The following is a 19,942-nucleotide window of genomic DNA, read 5'->3' on the forward strand; positions in this document are numbered from 1 at the left end:
CCTGTGCAAGTTTCTTGGTGAGGTTGATGGACTTCCATTTCATGCGGCTCAATGTGGTGCCTTCCATGGTTCCAGTTACAGATGGGTAGCCGTGTTGGTCTGCCATAGTCAAAATAAAAAAATTCCTTCCTGTAGCACCTTAAAGACCAACTAAGTTAGTTCTTGGTATAAGCTTTCGTGTGCATGCACACTTCTTCAGATACACTGAAACAGAAGTGGCCAGATCCTTCTATATAGTGAGAAGGTGGGGAGGGGTATTACTCAGAAGGGTGGTGGGAATGGGTGATTGGCTGATAGGTGTGGTAAAGCTGTTGATGACTGTTAATGACTGCAATTGGTCTGAAGGTATCTGAAGAAGTGTGCATGCACACGAAAGCTTATACCAAGAACTAACTTAGTTGGTCTTTAAGGTGCTACAGGAAGGAATTTTTTTATTTTGACTATATTTCTATAGTTGGGTGAGGGGACTTCAGTCTGGTACAGGGCCAATTAAGGATATTTTTGACTGTTTTGCAACCTTTCCACGGACCACCTGAACATGGAGTTCATACACCACTGTTTATAAACGACTGATCTCAAGGGATGACAAGGCAAATGGTTCCACAGAATGTGTATAATCACAACCTTTTCCAAACCCATTTGCAGAACTGGAATATAAATATTGAAATACTAAATAAAAAAAACCCCAGCTACTAACTTTTTTAAAAAAACCCAGCGACTTCAGTGCTGCTGTGATGCAGACTCCAGAAACCACTTGTGACAGGAGTTGAAAATAAGATGTAGAAAGCATTCCCAGTACATGCGTAGAATGCATTACCACCTTGTGTGACATCAATGAAATACGCTGCGACAGAAGTGAGAGGCGGCGCAGGCATTATGGGACTCCAGGGATTTGCTGCATTGCTTCTGTCTTGAATTACAGCTAAGGATTTCCTCCTGTCAGGAAAGTGACAGCTGTAAATAAATAAATCCTGCCTGCAGCCAGCCTTGTTACAAGAGAGAGTATAGAGGAGGAAACTCCCCTTGGCTGTGCTGGTTCAAATGTTACAGGGATTATTTTTTAAAAAAATAAAGTTAAAAAATTCAGATTTTTTAATTTAAATTGGATTTCTAAAATAAAATGGTTTTGGAGGAAAAATCTTTCTAAATATAGTTTCCTATTTAAGTTACATTATTGTTCAAAGGCTACTTATCAGGAAATGATTTTTCATGGGCGTTAAAACTCAGTCTAAGTGTTGTTGTTTTTAAAGTTTAACCACATCAGTTAACAAACATGGATACATATGCTATAATGTTATTGCTTTAGTTAAATAAATTGTTTAAATTGTTACAGTGGTACCTCGGGTTACAGACGCTTCAGGTTACAGACTCCGCTAACCCAGAAATAGTACCTCGGGTTAAGAACTTTGCTTCAGGATGAGAACAGAAATCGTGCGGCGGCAGCGGGAGGCCCCATTAGCTAAAGTGGTACCTCAGGTTAAGAACAGTTTCAGATTAAGAACGGACCTCCGGAACGAATTAAGTTCTTAACCCGAGGTACCACTGTATTAAGGAAATGATTGATTTTTCTCCTTCCAATAAAGTACAGCAGAAAAGTTGTCCAAATAAACTGTATTAAACCTCACAATAATTTCATAATTATCTGTCTGTGTATTTCTAATAGTATTACCAAATCCGTAATTTTTGCTATAACTGTAAAAACTGCTCTAAAAAATTACATTAGCTCCCAGTACGTTTCTGAGCACAATTCAAAGTGTTGGTGTTGACCTTTAAAGTCCTAAATGGCCTTGGCCCAGTATACCTGAAAGAGCGTCTCCACCCCCATCGTTCTGCCCGGACACTGAGGTCCAGCACCAAGGGCCATCTGGCGGTTCCCTCTCTGCAAGAAGCCAAGTTACAGGGAACCAGGCAGAGGGCCTTCTCGGTAGTGGCACCCACCCTGTGGAACGCCCTCCCACCAGATGTCAAAGAGAACAACAACTACCAGACTTTTAGAAGACATCTGAAGGCAGCCCTGTTTAGGGAAACTTTTAATGTTTGATGCATTACTGTATTTTAAATATTGTGTTGGAAGTCGCCCAGAGTGGCTGGGGAAACCCAGCCAGATGGGTGGGGTATTATTATTATTATTATTATTATTATTATTATTATTATTATTATTATTATTATTCCAAGCCTCAGCTGAGCTACTAAATTAAGGTCTCCCCCTGCGCCTCTGGTTTGTGTGAACCGGATCAGTGTGGGGGCTTGCTCAGCTGAGTCACGGCTTTCCCGCGCATTAGCTGTTAGCCGGGAGGCTGAAGAGCCTCAGCAAAGCCCTGCTGCACCTCTGGCTCGCGAGGAGACCACCCTCTTCGGAGCCTGGTAAAGTCTCTCCCCCCACTTCCGGGTAGAAAAGGCAGTGGCCATAAAAGTGTTGACGTGGAACGTCTGGATATAAATATGAAGATATAATGGTACAGTGGTACCTCGGGTTAAGAACTTAATTCGTTCTGGAGGTCCGTTCTTAACCTGAAACTGTTCTTAACCTGAGGTACCACTTTAGCTAATGGGGCCTCCCGCTGCCACTGCACGATTTCTGTTCTCATCCTGAGGTAAAGTTCTTAACCGAGGTATTATTTCTGGGATAGCGGAGTCTGTAAACTGAAGCGTCTGTAACCTGAGGTATCACTGTACGCTACAAGTCTCTCTCAAAATGGCAACCAGGTTCCTACGGACTCCTTTGGCTGCAACCCAGCATCCACCACACACAGTCAAGACTTAGGGTTTCTGTTCTTAACCTGAAGCAAAGTTCTTAACCCAAGGTACTATTTCTGGGTTAGTGGAGTCTGTAACCTGAAGTGTCTGTAACCTGAAGTGTCTGTAATCTGAGGTGGTGTTGTTGTTGTTGTTTAGTCCTTTAGTCGTGTCTGACTCTTCGTGACCCCATGGACCAGAGCACGCCTGGCATTTCTGTCTTCCACTGCCTCCTGCAGTTTGGTCAAACTCATGCTGGTAGCTTCGAGAACACTATCCAACCATCTTGTCCTCTGTCGTCCCCTTCTGCTTGTGCCCTCCATCTTTCCCAACATCAGGGTCTTTTCCAGGGAGTCTTCTCTTCTCATGAGGTGGCCAAAGTATTGGAGCCTCAGCTTCAGGATCTGTCCTTCCAGTGAGCACTCAGGGCTGATTTCCTTAAGAATGGATAGGTATGATCTTCTTGCAGTCCATGGGACTCTCAAGAGTCTCCTCCAGCACCATAATTCAAAAGCATCAATTCTTCGGCGATCAGCCTTCTAATCTGAGGTACCACTGTACTAATATTGGGAATGGCTGCAGCTTGGAGCGCCTGCTTTGTCAGCAGAAAGTCCTGGGTTCATTTCTGAGCATCTCCAGGTGGTCTGGGAAAGAGCCCTGCCTGAAATAGCTGGAGTGTTCCTGCCAGTCAGTGTAGGCATTATGGAGCTGGATGGACCAAATGGTCTGCCTCAGTAGAAGGCAGCCTCCTGTGCTCTACAGGTAAGCCTATTGGCTGTGTGGGTGGGGTGGAGCTTACTCAGCCAAGGGCCACCTCTCTCCAAGGAAGGAGGTGCTGAATATAAATGGTGTGGTCAGTCTGGAAAGATGCATCAGCAGCACTGACCAAGAGTGCCAGCATGCATAAAATCATCAGGCGGCTGCGGAAAGGAGTCAAGAAGGTAGGCAAAGTTCTCCTGGAAAATACATTTCCTGTTCTGCTTGGCCTCTTCCTAGGATATGATTATTTCTGAGTAGGCGTTCAGCACTTGCTTCTAATCATGGAGGGAAAATTTCCCAAGGCTGGTGTCAGCTTTGAAGAGCTGTCCTCAAAAGGCACATTAGCTAAAGCAAGATTGAACTTTAATCTTGGGAAATGCAGTGGTCTCTGTGAACCTCTCGCAGTGGTTTTTTTTTTTTTGAAGTGGGGTTGTAGAAGTGTAATCTAAGGACTTTTCGCTGGCTTGTATTATTTAATGAACTGCTTTCCGTGTGCCTCCCAGCACCGTGGGTATACTGGCAACCATCCGCGAGCTGGAAAAAGCAGCTCTAATTTGTCTGTGTTGTGCATTGTTAAAGCAAATTATGTTAACAGAGCGCTGCTGCCAGGCTGGTGGGAATGGTCACTTCCTGTCCCACTGGATAATATTTCCTTCCAAGTAAGAAGTTCAAACCCATGATTCAGCACCTTGAAATCTTGCATTGGATTTAAATGTCGGAAATACTTAGCCGCTTTGGGGTGAAGTTATATTTTGAAACTATAGTCGCCTTCAGGATGTCTAAGTGTCCATGAGGGATAGAAACTTGTGTTCTTTTTTTAGTGAAAGCTGAGAGTCTCAATGGTATATGACTCTGCAACTTGTTGTTTTGCTGTTTTGAGGTGGCCTAGTAAACAGTGTTTCCATGCGCTGCTCTGGGTTCTCCAGAAGCGGTTTAGTCATGTTGGCCACATGACCCGGAAAAACTGTCTGTGGACAAACATCGGCTCCGTCGGCCAGTAAAGCAAGATGAGCGTCGCAACCCCAGAGTCGTTTGCGACTGGACTTAAGTGTCAGGGGTCCTTTACCTTTTTTAATAAAAAGTTGGCAGCTGCAGGGGCAAAGGAGAAGATGGAGTTGTTTGTGGAAATATAGGGAAGGGCCATAGCTCCTGCCTGAAACCCTGGAGAGCCACTGCCAGTCAGAATTGACAGTATTGAGGTCGTTGAACCAGTGGTCTGACTTGTTATAAGGCAGCTTCCTGTGTTTCTGTGCCTTGGGCCTAGGCAAAACCAAGATTTGTGCTGTGGCCATTATTTGGGTTTTTGGCCCTTCCTCCTCTCACCAATCCATCTTGAAATGGTAGGGAGCTCTTTGCTCTGTCCTGGAGCTGGAGGACAGAGTTGGTGTCCACTTGTTCCAGCTCCATCTTTTCCCTGGGAGAAGTTGCACCAGAAGTCTTTGGTCTGGGTTCAGCGTTATGTCCAGCGCACAAGGAGGATATCAGCGCTCTCCTTCTCCTCATCTCCAACAATGGAGGTAGAACATAGCCATCCAACTTAGTAGCCATGGATGGCCTTATTATCTTCCACAGATTTGTCTAACTGCTTTTCAAAGCCACCAGAATTGATCCCCTACATTTTGTGGTAGGAAATTCCATAACTTAACTCTGTGTGTGTGAGGAAATGCTTCCTGTTGCCTCTCTTGAATCGCCCAACTTTTGGTTTCATTCAAATGAAACCAGCTGAGAATGACCAGCTTTCTAGTTATTCTACTGAGGAAATGTTTCTAAGTGGATTACTTAAACTCTCTGCCCAAGCAGTTTTTTCTTTCTTTGTCACTTCCACGTTTCCACCTGAAACTCTTTCTCCCAAGTTGTCCCCTGCCCCTGGTGAGCTGTCATGGCTTCCCACAAAGAATTGTGGGAACTGTAGTTTGTTAAGGGCGAAAAGAGTTATTAGGAACCTCCTCTTCCCCTCACAGAACTACAGTTCTCAGGAGTTCTCCGGAAATAGGGATTGATGATTAAACCACTCTTCTCTGTGAGGGGGAATAGGGGTCTCGTAACAGGTCTCAGGACCCTTAACAAACGACACCTCCCATTATTCTTTTGGGGGGAAGCTGTGACTGTTTAAAGTGGCATGAAAGTGGCTTTAAAAGTATCTTACAGATACAGTCATACCTCATGTTACGTCCACTTCATGTTAACGTTCTTTCAGGTTACGTCCTGCTGCGACCCGGAAGTACCGGAAAGGGTTACTTCCGGGTTCCGCCGCTCGCTCATGCGCAGAAGCGCAAAACGACGTCATGCGCAGAAGCAGCAAATCGCAATCCGCGCGGGTGCAAACGCACCACTGGGGGTTGCATTCCTTTCATGTTGCGAACGGGCCTCCGGAACGGATCCCGTTCGCAACCAGAGGTACCACTGTGGAGCTTGACAGTGAGGGGGAAGCAAGATAAATGTGTGAGGATGCAGTTAAGACTGACTGTGTTTCTCCTTGGCTCAACTAGATGAGGCAAAACATTTCTATTTAGGCAATTTTTTATGAGAATAGCTCAGTTGGTAAAGTATAAAACTCTTAATCTGAGGGTTGTGGGTTCAAGCCCCAGATTGGACAAAAGATTTCTGCATTGCAGGGGGTTTGTTTTCGATGACGCTTGTGGTTCCTTCGAACTCTGCAGTTCTGTGATTCTAAGTATGCTTTGCAGATAGTTCTGTACATGCGATTCTATCATTGGGATTGCGCTGTGCGGTTTTCTAAAAGTGTCTGGGGAGCGGGAAGAGGCAGGCCAGAAAATGCTTTCTGTAAATAGCATGTGAGATTTTCACTGAGGTTCTTCTAAAACCAGTTTTTAATCTGGCGAAAAAGGGATTCATCACTGCACCCCCCCTCTTTCTTTCTCTTTCTCTCTCTTCAGAGAAATACTGTAGAATCCTTTGCAAAGCAAAAGGTGCACTCAGTCCAAACCAAGAAGTTCATGTATAACCAGTCTGGCAGCCTGCTTGTTGCTCCTCTGCTTCTTTGAGTGCCACCCGCCACTTTGCTTAGTCACAGCTTTTGAACAGGCACAAGTAGGTCAGCTGGAGTGAGGCAGCCTTGTGAAGCATGGATAGTATTTCCAGACCAGTGCTGTGCGGAATCGAAGCACGACACCCCCTCTTTTTACTATGATTTGGTCTGGAGTGCTTTGGCTTTGACAGTCCGGTAGCATGTGGAACTTCATCATAGAGTTGGGAGGGATGTTGAGGGTCATCTAATCCAACCCCTTGCAACACAGGAATATGCAGGTGTCCCATACAAGGATCGAACCTACAACCTTGGCGTTATCAGCACCACGCTCTAACCCACTGAGCTATCCAGCTTAATTCCCTCTTGCTCAACAACATAACTATGGAATGCTCTTCAAAGTGAGGCCCACCCATGGCCAACTTTTAACACATTTTTACACCAGGTTAAACCTTCCTCTTTACCCGGGCAGATGGCTTCACCTTAGCTTGGTCCACATGCTGTTGATGTTTCTACTGTTCTGTTGCTGATGGGATTCGTGAGGTGGTTGTTTTGTTAGTGTTTCAGATTTCATAGGTTTGTAGAGTTGAAAGGGAAATCTAGTCCAACTCCCTACATTGCAGGTATCTCAACTAGAACATCCATGACAGATAGGCATCCAACCTCTGCTTAAAAATCTCCAAGGAAAGAGAGTTCATCACCTTCCAATGTATTGTTTGCCATAGTTGCAACTCTGTAATTTGATTCGGTTGCCCAGAGACTATTTTTGTCTGGTGGCTAATGAAAAAACACTTGAGCATCGCTTGCTCTTTCTGTACCTGGGCTTCACAGATTCATCTTTAGGAATATAGAAAGCCGCCTTCTATGCAGTAGGCTCATTGACCCACCTCACTCTTGTTGCTGACACTGACTGGTGATGACTTTCCAGGTGTTTGACTAAGGACCTTATTGCTACCTGGCAATGTCAGTGACTGACCATGGGACCTTTAGCCTGATACTAAATTCTGATCTACTGTTCACCATCTTACCTCTTAAAAAGTTGCTCCAGGTGATTGGGAGATCTTCCAGAATGATGTTCTGTGTCAAAGAGTGAGCAGGCAGTAAATCACACCGTTTGAAGTTGGAGTCAATTCTTTATTAGCAGACTTGGCTGAGGGTCAGGCCTAATGAGCACAGCAGCTCATTCCCAGCTAGCCTTCATGGAATCAGTTGCCGGGATTGAAAGTGCCTGCCTCTCCACAGCCCTCCTCTCCAGGGCTTTCCCCAAACAATCAGAGACTGTGCCTGCATGCAGCCTGTTGCTGCTCTGCCCATTTCAGCCCTCTTCTGGTTCTGCTCACTAAGCCCTGTTACTTCTTCAGCTTCCCATACCTCCTCCTCCCAGTTTTCCCATACCTCCTCCTCCCAGTTTTCCCATACCTCCTCCTCCCAGTCTTCTCCCTCTGACCACTCATCGTTGTCCCACCACCACTCACAGGGCTCTGAGCCTTCTTTCCTTGGTGGTTCCCCAGTTGCTTCCTCCCACCATCCCTCTGTGTCCAACCAGCCCATGACATCCCGATGCAGTGCAAGGTGCTGTAGATGGAAATAAAAACTGAGAAACTCACCTTGAATTTATAGAAATCTGCCCTTTTCATACCAGCTTGTCCACCGATTTATGGATTTATCATTAGCTTTTTCTAATCCATATTCAAAGCGACTTATGACCAAATAATTTATATTGCCTCACATTTTATTTTCAACATGAACTTTATTTTCAGAACAAGTTTTGGGAAAGTACTTGGTTGTGGTCTCCAAAATGAGATTTCGATCAGCCTTAAATTGTCTTTGGAGCTGAATGGCAGAAGATAGGATTTGTATGTGCTTTCTGAAATACAGGCTGACTCACTGCTATCTCCCCTCTATTTCCTAGGAAAGAGTATTGTTTTGTTGATGTAGGAGGTAGAGGTTTAAAATGTGCTGCTAGAGTATATTTGAATGAAAATACTGAAAATCATGTCAGTGGTGAAAATAGAATGTTTTTCAGGTCAGGTTGCCTTTTTTAGGGGGGGTGGGAATGAAAAAAAAAATCAAAAACAAATTGAAGGCTCTGGAGATGGAAATAAGTATCTGTATTTATTGTATGAAAAACACCTCTCCAAGATGAGATTTAAAGGGATGCTGCAGGCTGGGTTTGCAAAGGGTAGGTGTGGGAAGCAATATTGGCTTATAAAGCTATGACTTGACCCAGCAGAACCATCTGAATGCTCTCCACTCTTCCCTTTCTGCAATAAAAGGATGTCAAGTCAAAAACTGAGAAAGAAATACTTTAAAATGCAATGCATAACAATAAAACCACAGGAGAATCAAGTTTGCGAAGTACTTAAGCGTGATATACCGTATTTTTCGCTCCATTGGACACACCCGACCATAGGGCGCATCTAGTTTTTAGAGGAGGAAAACAAGAAAAAAATATTCTGAATCAAATGTTGTATAAACTACTGTATATAATAAACAACCGGTATATCAGAATCACATTACAGCCATGTAAAGTGAACAGCAGTCAACAATGGCATTAAGAACCATCATCACTGTCATTAACAAATGAAGAGAGACTTTAAGGTTTGAGTACTCTTCTAGTCTTCTGTGAACCCCAAGAACTCATCACTGCTAAAGTCAGAATTTATGAAGCTCAGTTGCTCACAGTCACTGACATCACTTTCTTCGCTATCTTCATGTAAAATACCATCTTCGTATCCATCCAAAACATTGCTAATGCCACGTTTTTTCCTCTCAATCCTCTTCCTCCCCTCTCTCAGCGAACAGCCTGCCAGCTGCTCGCAAACATTCCCTTTACTTGAATTACAGTCAAGAAACAGCCAAGCAGAGCTTCTCAGCGGCAGGCTTGGGAGGCATTCCTTTTCCCCACTTTTTTCTCTCCCCCCCCCCAAGCAGAACAGTCCCCTTTTCCAGCCTCCTCCTCTCCATCCCTTTCACCCAAACTCCTCAGGTGACGTCTACAATTTCTCCCCTTCACTGCTCCCTCTCCTTTGCCCTCTACCATGACTCTCCACTCACGGCAACCTATGGTACCTCATCTCCCTTCACCCAGCTTCTTGGTCCCCCTCCTCTCCGTCCTCTTCCTCCCCTCTCTCAGTGAACAGCCTGCCAGCTGCTCCACAGCAGCACCCCCCACCCCCATTCAGCAGCCCAGGAGTGTGGGGCATGGGCGCACAGCCTGCCCACTGCTCCAAACCTTGAGGGGAAGGGCAGGCTGTTGGCAGAGCAGCACCCCCCCCACCCCCATTCAGCAGCCCTGGAGCGTGGGGCATGGGCACACAGCCTTCCCGTTGCTCCAAAGCTTCCCGGGGCTGCAGAGGGAAGCAGAGGCTGCCGGCAGGGGAGCGTGGCTCCACCACCACTACCAAAGACCAGTCCAAGAGTGTGCCGCACTCCGACAATTTGGCTCCAGGGACCACACATTCGCTCCATAGGACGCACAGACATTTCCCCTTACTTTTTAAGAGTAAAAAAGTGCGTCCAATGGTGCAAAAAATACGGTAATTAAGAGCTTGAAGAAAAGCTAAGGTGCAGTTTTCAAGAGCATGGCAGAGGTGTAAGAGCTCCATTTAAAAAAAAAACCAGGGCTAAGCTCTTAAGTATTTCTGACACCCAGTTCCTAAACCGGCTGGGTGACAACGTAGAAGTTAGGCCCGTTGATCTCAGTGATGCGTACTTTAGATGCTTTCAGTGCTGGCATCGCTCTTTACCAGTGGGCGGTTACAGCATTTAGATAGGGTGGTGTCTCAGCAGCTCTTGTGCAAAGTTAAGTGCTTTAATTTTACTATAATGGGTTTGGCATTGAGGCACAAGCCTGCACTTCTCTGCAGACTTTGGAAGATGCTTGTCAGTGTGTACATAGCTGTGACTTTTTCATTACCTTGCTTTGTTATCTTGCTTAGCGCAGGTGAGGCTGATGGAAGCTGTTGCCCAAAACACCTTGCGGTGTGCCAGGTTCAGGGAGGGGGTGGTGTGGCAGATTGGAAGAGCAGCTATAGTGTCACTTCTCAGAAACATACCTGTGTGTCAGCTCAGACATTCTTAGGGACCATGTCAGGGAGCAATCATTCTGATAAGATGAGGAGTGACGGTTAACCTGGCTGAATCCAACTGCTCTTCATGGTACAAATTCTTGTACAGTTTCTCAGCAACTATGTTGCGTGTTAGAAACTGGGGTACAAAAGCTATTCACCCCATGGCTCCTGGAACCTCGACCGTGGGTGCGAAAACAAAATGTCTGTAGTCACATTTTAAAAAATTCAGAAACACTTTTTATTTATTTTATTTTATTTTAGAAAAGCATGAACTAAAGACTTGCCTCTTTTTTAAAATAATAATAATTCAGCACTTTATTATTTTTTAGATTTGGAGGAAAACGTACAACTTTTGAGATTTACAAACAATCCTATGAAAACATTGCCCAGTAAACAGCTTAACTCTAAAACTTAACATAACTAGACTGGCTAGCCTCTCTAGTAAGTCGGTTGCCAGTCCATAGCTTTTAAGTACCGTACATAATTTCATCTGGGCTCCATATCTCAGCAGCATGTAGAATGGAAAGATTGTCTCCAGGCAGAGGGCCTTCTTGGTAGTGACATCCTCCCTTTAGATGTCAGGGAAATAAACAACTACAGTACCTGACTTTTAGAAGACATCTGAAGGCAGCCCTGTTTAAGGAAGTTTTTAATGTTTGATGTTTTACAGTGGTGCCTCGCAAGATGAAATTAATCCGTTCCGTGAGTCTCTTCGTCTAGCAGTTTTTTCGTCTTGCGAAGCAACCCTATTAGCGGCTTAGCGGATTAGCGCTATTAGCGGTTTAGCAGCTATTAAAGGCTTAGCGGCTATTAAAGGCTTAGCGGATTAGCGGCTAAAAGGCTATTAGCGGCTTAGCGGATTAGAAAAAAGGGGGGGAAGCGGGGGAAAATCGGAACACTTGCAAGAAGTTTTCGTCTTGCAAAGCAAGCCCATAGGAAAAATCGTCTTGCGAAGCAGCTCAAAAACGGAAAACCCTTTCGTCTAGTGGGTTTTCCGTCTTGCGAGGCATTCGTCTTGCAGGGCACCACTGTATTGTATTTTTGCTATTATTCTGGGAGCTTTTCAGAGTGGCTAGGGAAATGCAGCCAGGTTAAAGACCTGCCTCTTTTGGTGCCATGTGAGCCAGGTGATCCATGAGGCACCAAAGACATGTGTCCTTTGGTACTGCCCTACCCCACAGATCATCTGATTTGCGCATGTATTTTGGTGCCGTGCTGCTGAGTGAATCAACTGATTCATGGGGCAGCACAGCACCAAAAGAGGCATGTATTTTGGTGCTGACTGGTGCAACATAGCAGCCACGCCAGCAAAGCAGATGTTCTGCCACGGAGCTACCGCAGTCCTTCCCTATTAAGGGAGGGGGAATCACTTCAGACACCCACCTGTCAGTTTGGAGCTGGCACTGCTCTGCTTCTCCGGGCTGAAAGCAAGCTGTTGGCTGAGCCCACACAGAGGCTGGATCCAAAATGGAGCTTCGACCTGCCATTCTTAATAGCTGCACCAGTGGAACTTCTGCCTGTCATGCAAATATTAAAGGTGAGGGAGAGCAAAACAAATGAAACCAACCACATGGCATATCTAGTTGCACATTGTATCTGGGCCAGTAGCAACCTACCCCAGACATCACATTGTTGACTTGCATGAGTTTGAACAGGGGTACCTGCCAATGTTTTCCATGTTCACACAACTCATAAAGGCTTAGGAGTTGCACTAGGGTAAATTGCATGTTGCAGCAGCAGGGAGTGGGGGCTAGAGTTTAATCTTTGTCCTTCTCTACAGGGAAATACAACTCTGTAGTTGACATTTTTTGTTTTGTTTTGCTGTTATTGCATGTGCATATTTCCTAAAGCAATGTGGCTTATATTCTGCAAGCTGTGTCCTACGCCTAGAGCCCATAAATTCAGCTTGCAGCTTAATGAATTGGTCCCTTATCAAGTAAATCATGAGTCCTGGGGAATTTATATGTCTGATTGCTTTGCACTTTTCTTTCTGTTTACCTAGCCTTTCGTCTCCATTACTGCGCTAATAACACTTAGATTGAGATTGGATGCACTCATCTAAAGGCTGTGGGAGCTGTGGGGGTTGGTGGGTCCCTTTGAGCCTATCATCCCGCAGAACATTGCCTCTCTTTAAATCTTGTGGAAAAGAAAGAGTTGGCACGTAAGACCTTTTTAACACCAACAAACACCAGGTGCATTCAGAGACATCAGGTCACCACCTACTCGTAGTGCTGTCTCCATTTACTTTTCATTCCAGCTATTCTACTAAAATTTGCTAAGATGTAAAGCCCTCGACGAGAGAACACCCCAAAGTCAACAAGAAAATTCTGTGGGTGTCCAGTGTGCTATTACCAAATCCAAAAATGGCCCCCCAAAAATTGGGGGGGGGGTTGCTCCCTCAACAGACAAAGCCAGAGTGGCTTTATCTGTGGCTTTGGCAGAAACACGACCCCTTTGGGGTGTCCATTCTGTGGGATCTTCCATTTCAGGCTCAGGTTGTATATATGTTTGAAACCTAAACAAACCTAGACAAACCTAGACAAACCTAGACAGCATCTTAAAAAGCAGAGACATCACCTTGCCAATAAAGGTCCGTATAGTTAAAGCTCTGGTTTTCCCAGTAGTGATGTATGGAAGTGAGAGCTGGACTATAAAGAAGGCTGATTGCCGAAGAATTGATGCTTTTGAATTATGGTGCTGGAGGAGACTCTTGAGAGTCCCATGGACTACAAGAAGATCAAACCTATCCATTCTGAAGGAAATCAGCCTTGAGTGCTCACTGGAAGGCCAGATCGTGAAGCTGAGGCTGCAATACTTTGGCCACCTCATGAGAAGGGAAGACTCCCTGGAAAAGACCCTGATGCTGGGAAAGAGAAGGGGACGACAGAGGACGAGATGGTTGGACAGTGTTCTCGAAGCTACCAGCATGAGTTTGACCCAACTGCGGGAGGCAGTGGAAGACAGGAGTGCCTGGCGTGCTCTGGTCCATGGGGTCATGAAGAGTCGGACACGACTAAACGACTAAACAACATCATAAAGACACCACAGTCTCTGCTGTGCCTCATTTCCAAAAGGAAACACGAATCCCTGGGTATCTCACACCCTTTGGAGATTGGAGTCGTGTTCCTATCATGCTCGTTTTGAAACCACATCGTTTTGAAAACTGCGGAAACTTTTCAGAGAACTACAGTTTAAAAAGTGAAACAATGCCATCGTTATTCCAGTACAGCAGTACCTCGAGTTACAAACGCCTCATGTTACAAACGTCTTAGGTTACAAACTCTGCTAACCTGGAAGAGTTACCTCGAGTTGAGAACTTTGTCCCAGGATGGGAATGGAAATCGTATGCAGGCGACGCAGCAGCACGCCTCTAGTTAAGAACTGTTTCAGGTTAAGAACGGACCTCCGGAACGAATTAAGTTTGTAACTAGAGGCAGCACTGTAATGTGTTCAGGCTAACCAGATCCCTTTGAGAGAGGTTCAGATGAAGGCTCTTTTTGATTACAAAATGGCATTTGGGAGCTAAGAGGCTCAAGCAAATTTTCAATCTTTCACTGATTTGCTAAAACAGTCCTCCATGAATAATTTAGTTGTTATATTTCAGCAGTAAGGAGTGTTTAGCTGGTGTGATGTGACCAATAGTATTTTCGCCTGAAGCCATATGGATTATGTATGGCCCACTTGCGCCTTTCTTATCCCAGGGACACAAGGCATTCAAGCAATCTCTTGTAGGAGAGCAATATTCCCGATTGTGTGTTGTTTAGGGAAGTTTTTCATGTTTGAAGATTTATTCTGTTTAATATTCTGTTGGGAGCTGCCCAGAGTGGCTGCGGAAACCCAGCCAGATGGGTGGGGTATAAATAATAAATTGTTGTTGTTGTTGTTGTTGTTGTTGTTGTTTTGTTTCTATTGCTCTCTATTAAATTTGTAATTAAGGCCTTTAAAACTCAGAGGTGACATTGATTAAGAAACCAAAGGCTTGTTTAGTCCAGCATCGTCATCCTAAAGTGGCCAACCAAACCGAGTTAACATCTGGTTCTTGCATTTGCAGAGATGGAAAATACAGTAGCCAGTTTTATCCTTCTCCTTCCCCCACGGCTAGGGGTCAGGTTGAAACCTAAAGAACCTGTCCTGGAACATTCTCATATGATTGTCTACTAGCTCCTTCCACATCATTTTAAGACTCCTCCCCCCCCCACACATTGTAAAGGTAAATGGACCCCTGACCATTAGGTCCAGTCATGGCCGACTCTGGGGTTGCGGCACTCATCTCGCTTTATTGGCCAAGGGAGCCGGTGTACAGCTTCCGGGTCATGTGGCCAGCATGACTAAGCCGCTTCTGGCGAACCAGAGCAGTGCACGGAAACGCCGTTTACCTTCCCGCCCGAGCGGTACCTATTTATCTACTTGCACTTTGACGTGCTTTCGAACTGCTAGGTTGGCAGGAGCTGGGACCGAGCAATGGTGGCTCACCCCGTCGCGGGGATTTGAACCGCCGACCTTCTGATTGGCAAGTCCTAGGCTCTGTGGTTTAACCCACAGCGCCACTGCGTCCCTGCTCACACACATTGTAGAGCCCTTTAAACTAATTTAGATTCAGTTGTATTTGTTTTGGGAGTGGTTGCTGCTGCTGCTGCTCCCTGCCTGTCCCATAGTGGTGTGGAAGGAAGGGAGTTCACAAAGTGCTGCTGGTCAATTAAAGTTCCCTGCTTGTCATTTTATGAGGTGTTTGGGGATATCATGCTCTTAATCCTCTTTTAAAGCCAGTTTTGGATTAGTGCCGCAGTTCAAAGAACCTTGCATGTAGCAGCAGGCTGTGCACCCAGGACTAGGCATCAAACTCCAGCTGCAAAATTAATTGTTGGTGCTGGACCTGTGGGGGGGGGGGTATAGAGGGCAAATACAGTAAGTTTGACAGCAAGAAGCTTGCCTTGAGGCATCATGTATTTGGTTCCTGTGTTTCCTGTGTGCCTGCCCCCCCCCAATTCCTTTCACCCACTTCATGTTGCATCTTTTTATATTGTAAGCCTGCCTTGTTCCTCTGTCGATATGTAAGCCACTCTGGAAGCTTCCAAAGACTTGGGTATAAACGGTTTAATTAAACAAGCAGAAGCAAATTAGAAGAAAATGAGCGCTGCTAGTTTGTTTGTCTCTGTTTAAACATCTGTGGTAGATGCAGTTTGGGCAAAAGCCAGAAGCTTTGGCGATGGCCTGCTGCAGAATTGCATTTGTTTTGAACCAAGCTGGAATTTCTTCAGAAGAAATAGTGCAGACATTCAACTAGAGGACATCTTCAAATAGAGGACTGTCCTTGAGTGCTCACTGGAAGGACAGATCGTGAAGCTGAGGCTCCAATACTTTGGCCACCTCATGAGAAGAGAAGATTCCCTGGAAAAGACCCTGATGTTGGGAAAGATGGAGGGCACAAGGAGAAGGGGACAACAGAGGACGAGATGGTTGGATAGTGTTCTCAAAGCTACCAGCATGAGTTTGACCAAACTGCGGGAGGCAGTGGAAGATAGGAGTGCCTGGCGTGCTCTGGTCCATGGGGTCACGAAGAGTCGGACATGACTAAACGACTGAACAACAACAAGTCCTTGGTAAAGTAGGGCATCTGGGCACCCTAAGTCTTGACTGTGTGTGGTGGCTGCTGGGTTGCTGCTGAAGGAGTTCGTAGGAACCTAGTTGCCATTTTGAGAGAGACTTGGAGCGTATCCGCACTACAGACTTGAAACTGGCTTGATTGTCTCTAACACTTAATTCCCAGTGTTGTCGCCATTTTGTAGTTCCCAGGATTCTTTGGGTAATAGTCAAAAAATATTATAAAATGGAGTGTAGGTACACCGTTTGAATCTGGGTTAAAAAGATGTTTTGATAGTTCTTTCCGTGACAGTGTAATAAAAATGAATGTAAGCTACCCGTTGGTTTAATGGCTGATGGGTCAAAGCCTTCACCACGTGCCAGAGGTGGATGACGGGTTAAGGCAAATGTGACTCCTGGTTCTCCAAGAAGTCTTAATTACCTAGGGCCATTCTGTCAATTAAGTATCACGCTTGCCCCCAGATTAAGGAAATGCCATCCCATGAGCATGCGTGTGTCAGATTCCACTTCGCTCAGTTGGTCACATTTAAAAGATTTGCATGAGTGAACTATACCTTGGTGTGTGTCAATGCATTCCTAAATGAGAACCACTCCTGTTTGTGGCTGTAATAATCCCTTATCAGTTTTGGCTTCTACTGTTGTGGTTGCACACATCCTGAGCTTAAAACATGACTTCCTCTTGGAAACGGCCTTAAATGTTTTCACTCAACGTGTTTACTGGAAGGCACGGCGTCATCCTATATATGCCCTTTGTGAACTGGTTCTCCTCATCTAGTCAGAACGGCTCCATCCACATGCAGGAAAGAGTTACTGTTTTGCGAAAGTGCCCCTAAAATTAAGAAGAAGAAAAAAAGAGGGGAACTAAAGTAGGGGAAGAACCTCCAAAACAACTCAGAGGATTGAACATGCTCAGTGGGCATGGAATGCTCACTGATGGTTAGGGCGGTGGAAATCCAGAGGGAGAGGAAAATGTAGCCATAGGCAAACTCAGCCCTCCAGATGTTTCGGGACTACAACTCCCATGATCCCTAGCTAATAGGACCAGTGGTCAGGGATTATGGGAATTGTAGTCCCAAAACATCTGGAGGGCCGAGTCTGCCTATTCCTGGGAAAATGGAATGGAGTAACCCATCTGGCCAGGGATAGCCTAACTTCTGTGTAACCTCTAGGTTAGATTACTGCAATATGTTATATGTGGGGCTGCCTCTGAATATATTTTGGAAACTTCAGCTGATGCAGAAATTGACAACCAGGTTGCTCACTAGAGCGAGACGAGTTGAGCATATAATGCTGATCCTGGCCCAACTGGACTGGCTGCCAGTTAGTTTCCGGGCCCAATTCAAAGTGTTGGTGCTGACCTATAAAGCCTTACATGGTTCAGAACCACAATACCTTAAGGAGCACGTCTCCCCATACAAACCAACCTGGACCCTGTGCTTCTCATCCAAGGTCCTTCTCTGAATCCCATCTTCTCGAGAGGTTCAGAGGGTGACAGCATGAGAACAGGCCTTTTCTGTGGTGGCTCCCCATCTGTGGAGGCTCACCTGGTGCCATCATTACAGATCTTTACAGATCTTTAGGCACCAGGTATTCGGCCATTAAACAATCTATGGCTTTTAAAGGGGGGGGGGGTGGGCTGTTACTATGCTTTTCCTGGGGTTGCTTTACTGTTTTTTTATTATCATGTTATGGAAATTATGTTTTTGATGTTGTACACTGCCCTGGGATCTTTGGGTAAAGGGCAGTATATAAATTAAATAAATAGTAATAATAACAACCTGGAAAAGAGGCAAGGATGGATGGAATTGTGAACAGGAGCACTCCAAATTGCCAGTGTGTTGGTGGTCCCCCATAAAGCAGCTTTAGACTGAGTTCAAATATATCCCATAATGGACTGTCTGCTCTCCTCATGTTCTCAGGTGGGTGTCCCCTTACTGCAGGGGTCAGCAACCTTTTTAAGCCGTGGACCGGTCCACCGCCCCTCAGACCATGTCAGACTATATTTTGATTTTTTTTAAAAAATGAACGAATTCCTATGCCCCACAAATAACCCAGAGATGCATTTTAAATAAAAGCACAGGTTCTACTCATGTAAAAACACGCGGATTCCTGGACCTTCTGCGGGCCGGACTGAGAAGGCGATTGGGCCACATCTGGCCCCCGGGCCTTAAGTTGCCTACCCTTGCCTTACTGGGAGCAGATGGGGGAGTGAGCCTGGGATTGTCCTCATTAAGAAGGATGTGCTCTGTCGTTGAAATTTGAATTGTCCTGTAACTTCCTCCCTGACTTCAGTGAGACTTCCATGAAAGTGTGCTTAGGGTAAAGGTAAAGGGACCCCTGACCATTAGGTCTAGTCGTGACCGACTCTGGGAAACCAAGTAAATACCACAAGTCTGAAGTCCACTCACCCCTGAATTATTAGAGGCTTTCCTGTGTGAAATATACTCGGAGTCGAGTGTGGATTTCATGCTCTTTATTCAGTAGTGAGGAATGAATGTTCCCCCAAAATATCTGCTTTATATACATTATTTACACAATGGGCCGCACCTGATTGGCTAATTCCGGGATTCTCCCGTGGGCCAATCAGGTTGCGGATTCACTTTCACCTGGAGCTGGATTGGGTGGCTCATGCGGACCAATCATACTGCTGCATTGTTCTAGGACCAATCAGACTGCTGCATTCTGAATCCTATTGTTCTAGGATCAATCAGACTGCTGCCTTTTGGATCCTATTCAACTCAGTACATAACACTGTGTAGTCATGGATTGCTCAGAGTCTTTGAGTATCAGATGCGAACTTCCAAATTCGCCATCTTTCTGGAAACAGGGGCCACACTGCACCAAATGCAACAGCTCCTAATGGACACGGGTGGTGCTTCTTCCGGTCTGTTGAGGGGGCACTCATACTGCTCCCCTGGATGATTTCAGTGATGGAGTTGGGGCCTAGGGAGCCCCAGGTTCTGTACATAATGAAGCAATAGTGAGAGAACAATGGGTTTGAAAGACTCGTTCCCCTCGCTTGCATGTGCTTTTGTAAACATGGTATGTTAATTACTATTTATGAATCGCAGCGAGGTGCTCTCACAAAGCCGCAGCATTTAAGGTTGCTTTGTGTCTTTGGAAAGCCTTTCTACCCTTGCGTGCCCTTGCTTCACCTTTCCGTTGGTAGGAATTTTTGACTCTGTGCCACGCTCTTCTGGCTTGGGTGATTTGTTAAACAATTTAATTTGTGAACTTCGGGATGATTTGCAGACGGGCATGAGTGGATCTGAAGAAGAATGAAATCCTAATGGAATTTTGCCATGACTTAAGGCATTGGGTGGGAGGGGTTTTGGGATTGCATATTATTTCCCCCACCCTCCACCCCCTGTGCCTCAAGTCCATCAAGCACAATGCCCTCTCCACCTCCTGCCACTAAGAGAAAGCTGGTCATAACCAGCAGTTAAGGATAAGAATCAGCATTGTGGTTAATGCGAATGTGGGTTCAGTCTTTACTACGATTTGAATCAGTCCTTTCCATTGCCTGGATAGGCAGGGAGAATATACAAGGAAACAGTGAAGGCTGCTGCAGCTTTTCCACTGCCCAGCTCCATTATTTTTTTTATTTTCTCTCCTGAGTGGTGGTGGGAACTGAGCAAAGAGGAAGAGGATGAATGAGAAGGAGCAACAGAGAGCTGTGATCTGCCACAGGCTCCTTTCTCATTGAAGTGCTTGTCGGACCACACTGACCATTGGTTCTGGTTCTGATTTGAGAGGGGGGGGAGTCTTGGTATTGGTGGAGGAAGGA

At 45.5% G+C, this 19,942-nt stretch overlaps 1 protein-coding gene and 1 long non-coding RNA gene across 5 annotated transcripts in view; one reads left to right on the forward strand and one right to left on the reverse strand.

Annotated features, from left to right (window-relative positions):
• The window catches only part of MYO5B (myosin VB), a 298,226-nt gene that overhangs the window by 18,491 nt on the left and 259,793 nt on the right, over window positions 1-19,942 (forward strand). For 3 of the 4 annotated variants that reach the window (XM_081212615.1, XM_081212617.1, XM_081212618.1), the window contains exon 1: window positions 3,567-3,677. The exons of the other annotated variant lie outside the window; for it this stretch is intronic. In XM_081212615.1, coding sequence (XP_081068741.1) covers window positions 3,582-3,677 — 96 coding nt within the window. In that variant the 5' untranslated portion in view covers window positions 3,567-3,581. Of the gene's footprint in view, window positions 1-3,566; window positions 3,678-19,942 lie in introns of those variants that run through there. 4 annotated transcript variants of the gene reach the window in all.
• Window positions 8,898-10,025, reverse strand: LOC308597625. The gene is made up of 2 exons (XR_014013087.1): window positions 9,699-10,025; window positions 8,898-9,625 (listed from the first exon to the last, which is right to left on the reverse strand). It is a non-coding gene; the product is annotated as an uncharacterized lncRNA (long non-coding RNA).

This window comes from Podarcis bocagei (assembly GCF_964188305.1).
Source record: "Podarcis bocagei genome assembly, chromosome: 11".
Taxonomy (NCBI): domain Eukaryota; kingdom Metazoa; phylum Chordata; class Lepidosauria; order Squamata; family Lacertidae; genus Podarcis; species Podarcis bocagei.